The 4,668-nt window shown below is 34.3% G+C and overlaps 1 protein-coding gene across 1 annotated transcript; it reads left to right on the forward strand.

Moving 5' to 3' along the window:
• LOC109332461 (uncharacterized mitochondrial protein AtMg00810-like) lies at nt 3,181-3,723 on the forward strand. Its single transcript, XM_019567443.1, has one exon. It carries the CDS (start codon nt 3,181-3,183, stop codon nt 3,721-3,723), a length of 543 nt encoding a protein of 180 aa, XP_019422988.1.

Genomic DNA, 4,668 nt, shown 5'->3' on the forward strand with positions numbered 1-4,668 from the left:
TATTTTTTCTCTTTTTTCCGCAGAATACGTTTAGTATGGTTTTGGGAGGTTTTTTGGATGTTTTGGCAGGGTTTCAATAATACTTTCTGTGTCCTCTTCTCCTCTTCCTAACCCACTATTTATAGGAAAAAAATAGCCCAACCGAAATCCCTAAAGATTTGCCTACCTCTTTAATTTTTCATAAATCAAATATTCTCCTTTTTTAAAATCCAATCAAATTGATTTGATTTCCATTAACCAGGATATTTGAAAAATTGATTTCAAATCTGGAATTTGAATTTCAAATTTGAAATTTGAGTTTCAAATCTGAAATTTGAAATTAAAATCTTTTGAAAATCTTTTTTGATTTTTTATCTTTTTGTTTATCCGAAAAATCAATAAATACTTAAGAGAAAATAATCATCTTTTTAGTTTTTTTATTATTTTTTTGAAATTCGAAAATTAATTTATTATTATTATTATTAGTTATTATGGCACCCAATTGTGTTTTTAAGCATGATATCTTATTTAAATGCTAAAAAAAATCCAAATATTGGTTTTAAAATCTTTCACCATCTTCCACTTATTGAATGCTATTTCGAATTTTTTTTAAGAAGAAAACGTTTTTTTTATTTTTATTCTTTTTGTTTTGGAAGATGACATGTGGGCCTATGGCGGTCCAAAAAACATTTTTTTGAAAAATTGTTTTTTAGGGCTTAGACTTTATTTGTATTTTCTTGAAATGGAAAACTTATTATTTGGAAACGAATTGGACTTTTTCTAGGCCGGACAAAAATGAGTGTTCACAACGAACTTATATTGCTAATGCTATTGGGGTCACATATCCAGTTACATGAGCTGGAACTATTGCCCTTTTCCCCTTCTCTCTCTTTATCTAACACTTTATTGGTCCTATCTCTCTCAAATAAATTGATCTCTATTGGTCAAGCCACTGAGGAACTAAATTGTGTTGCACTAATGTATCCTTCTTTTTGTCTTCTTCAGGATATTCTCACCAAGGAGATCATTGGGCGTGGTACTAAGAGAGGGGGGTTATATTACATGGATGATTTTAGTTCCGGAAAGGCCTATAATATGCAACACACAACAAATGCAAAGGAAAATCAAATTTGGCTATGGCATCATCGTTTAGGAAATCCTTCATTTAGTTATATGAAACACTTATTTCCAATTTTATTTTCCAATATACATGATTCAGAATTTAAATGTCAAACGTGCATGTTAGCAAAAGGTCATCGTGTATCTTATCCTATTAACTTGAATAAAAGTGAAATTTCGTTTGCCTTGATACATTCTAATGTGTGGGGACCCACTCCTATTACAACTATCTCTGGAATTCGTTGGTTTGTTACTTTTATAGATGACTGCACCTGAATGACTTGGTTGTACTTGCTAAAACATAAAAATGATGTATTTTGTGTTTTTCAATCCTTCAATGTGATGGTTCAGACACAATTTTCATCCAAAAATCAAATTCTCCGCCCTGACAATGATGGATAATACATCAATAAGGAGTTTCAAGAGTACTTCTAAAACAATGGTCTCATCCATAAAACTTCTTCCTCCCAAACACCCTAACAAAATGGAGTTGCAGAACGGAAGAACAGACATAACCTAGAAACAGCTCGTGCTCTTCTAGTTCGAGCTCATATGACTTGTAAGTACTGGGAAGATGTTGTTCTCATATTAGTATATTTGTTGAACTGCATGCCTTCTAAGGTACTAAGCTTTAAAACTCCATTAGAAGTGTTTTCTACACATGTTACATTGCCTATGATTTTAATGATTCCTCCTCGAGTATTTGGATGTGTTGCATTTGTTCATCTTCATCACAATCAACGCACAAAACTTGATCCATGTGCAAGTCGGTGTATTTTTGTGGGTTATGGGATACACAAAAAGGGATATCGTTGTTATGATCCTACCTCAAAACGCATCTATGTCACTATGGATGTTGCTTTTGTGGAATCTGAAACTTATTTTCCAGTAGAAGTGTCAAAGTCTTCTTTTAAGGGGGAAATGCAAAGTGAAAAGAATATTTTGCACAATTGGCCAAGACTTGAAGACATCAAAATTTATGATAATAGTGATGATGGAGGAAAAGTTAGTACTGATGGTGGACAGGAAGATAAATCTAACCATGAATTGAAAGAAACACATGATACTATTGACACTAATATTGAACATGGAGAAGGACAAGATACTTGTATTATTCAAGAGATTGCATCATATGAATCTGAAATTGAAACCCCTCTCCTCTCAGTACCAGAACACCCATCTCCTGATAATATCACTGAGGTAAGTTGTCCTACCACTCCTACTATATCTTCTATTAATAACTTGGATATTTCTGTTGGTTATAATTTACCTTTCAGACAAAATCGTGGTAAGCCACCAAAGCGGTACTCACCAGATTTTCAAGAAAAAATGTCAAGATATCCAATCTCCAATTATGTGTCTACTAATAAATTATCACAACCCCTCATAGCATTTGCACACAACCTATCTTCACATCACATACCCAACAGAATAGAAGAAGCGCTAACGGATCCAAACTGGGTTCAAGCCATAGAATCAGAAATGGAAGTTTTGTAGAAGAATAGAACTTGGACCCTTGTTTCATTGCCAAAAAGAAAAAGGACAATGGAATTTAAGTGGATCTTTTCTATCCAACACAAAGCATACAGATCTATTGAAAGGTACAAGGCGAGGCTTGTGGCAAAGGGGTATACACAAAAATATGGAATTGATTATCAAGAAACTTTCTCACCAGTGGAAAAATTGAATACATTTAGAGTTTTGTTGTCACTTGCTGTAAACTTAGATTGGCCACTGCACCAGTTTGATGTGAAGAATGCATTTCTCCATGGAGATTTGAAGGAGAAGGTTTACATGGATATTCCACCAGGTTACACCACATCTTCGAAGGCTGGAACTGTGTCCAAGTTGCAACGAACACTATATGGGCTAAAACAATCACCACGTGCATGGTTTGGACGATTCAACTTGGCAATGAGAAAGTACGACTTTAAACAAAGCAACTTAGATCATACTCTTTTCTTGAAACACAAATTGGGGAAACTAATAGCCTTGATAATTTATGTTGATGACATGATTATCACAGGGGATGATGTGGAGGAGATATCTAGACTCCAAAAGTAGTTAGCCACATAATTTGAAATGAAAAATCTTGGGGGACTCGAGTACTTTCTAGGAATCGAGGTGGCAAGATCAAAGAAAGGTATATTCCTCTCTCAGAGAAAATATGTCTTGGACTTGCTTTTAGAGACAGGGTTATTGAACTGCAAGCCAATTGATACACCAATGGTCCAAAATCACAAGCTTGGAGTGTATGCAAATCAAGTGCCAACTAATAAAGAAAGATACCAAAAATTGGTTGGTAAGTTAATTTATCTATCACATACTAGACCGGACATTGCGTACGCTATTAGCATTTTAAGTCAATTTATGCATTGTTCTAGTGAAGATCATATGGGAGCTGTAATTCGATTTCTATGTTATCTAAAATCTTCTCTTGGAAAAGGGCTTATGTTTTGTAAGAATAAGCACTTAAATATTGATGGTTACACAGATGCTGATTGGGAAGGGAATATCACAGATAGGAAGTCCACATTAGGCTATTTTACTTTTGTAGGAGGAAATTTGGTTACATGGAGAAGCAAGAAGCAAAAGGTTGTGGCTTTATCAAGTGCTGAAGCTTAACTCAGAGGAATGTCAAAAGAACTTTGTGAACTTCTTTAGCTTAAAAAACTACTAACTGAGATTGGTTTCCCACCTTCCATAGAGATGAACTTATTTTGTGATAACAAGGCAGCAATTGACATCTCTCATAATCTAGTCCAACATGATCGGACTAAACATGTTGAAGTGGACCAACACTTCATCAAAGAGAATCTTGAAAGTAGGCTAGTTCGATTTCCTTTTGTAAAATAAGAAGACCAACTCGCTGATATACTTACAAAGGCAGTTTCTAGCAAGATCTTTCACAACTCACTTGACAAGATGGGCATCAAGGATATCTATACACCATCTTGAGGGGGGATGTTGGCGTGAGCTGTCCAGTAAGGCATAATTAGAGATTCTACAGAATCAAAATTATATCCCCTATTTTAAGGGATAATCAATATTAGCCTTAGATTGTTTATTTCCATAAATAAAGTCCTTGATTGTCTCTTTGTACTGGTATATATGTATGTAGCTGCTACAACATTGTTATATGAAAAATACATAATATATAGAAACTCTTTCTCCATGTTATTCCCTATTTAACAAAGTAGACCTCACTATAGCAACCTATTTAGGTGAGATCCATCGCCTCTAAGAAGCACTATTCCAAATTTGATGAGGTTGAGGCCTATGTTGAGGGCATCTCTCTCTGAGTTGACCAAAAAATCATCTAGTCCCTCTAGAGTAGGTTGGAAAGATAAAGGAGGTATGTGTTCAGACTTATTGGAGTAGAATTATAATGTTTGCAAGAACTTGGTTAACTGCATGCAATTTTACATACAAAAATTGAAAATAGTTTTATTAGGCCAATCTAATTTAGCTTGAGCTTATATAAGCTACCCCAACTCATTAAAATAGTTTGTTTTGACAGTTCTAAGTTAATACTTTATTTTAAAGAAATGTGTCTAAGAAAAATGAGAA

The sequence above is a fragment of the Lupinus angustifolius genome, chromosome LG18 (assembly GCF_001865875.1).
Source record: "Lupinus angustifolius cultivar Tanjil chromosome LG18, LupAngTanjil_v1.0, whole genome shotgun sequence".
In the NCBI taxonomy this organism is placed as follows: Eukaryota; Viridiplantae; Streptophyta; class Magnoliopsida; order Fabales; family Fabaceae; genus Lupinus; species Lupinus angustifolius.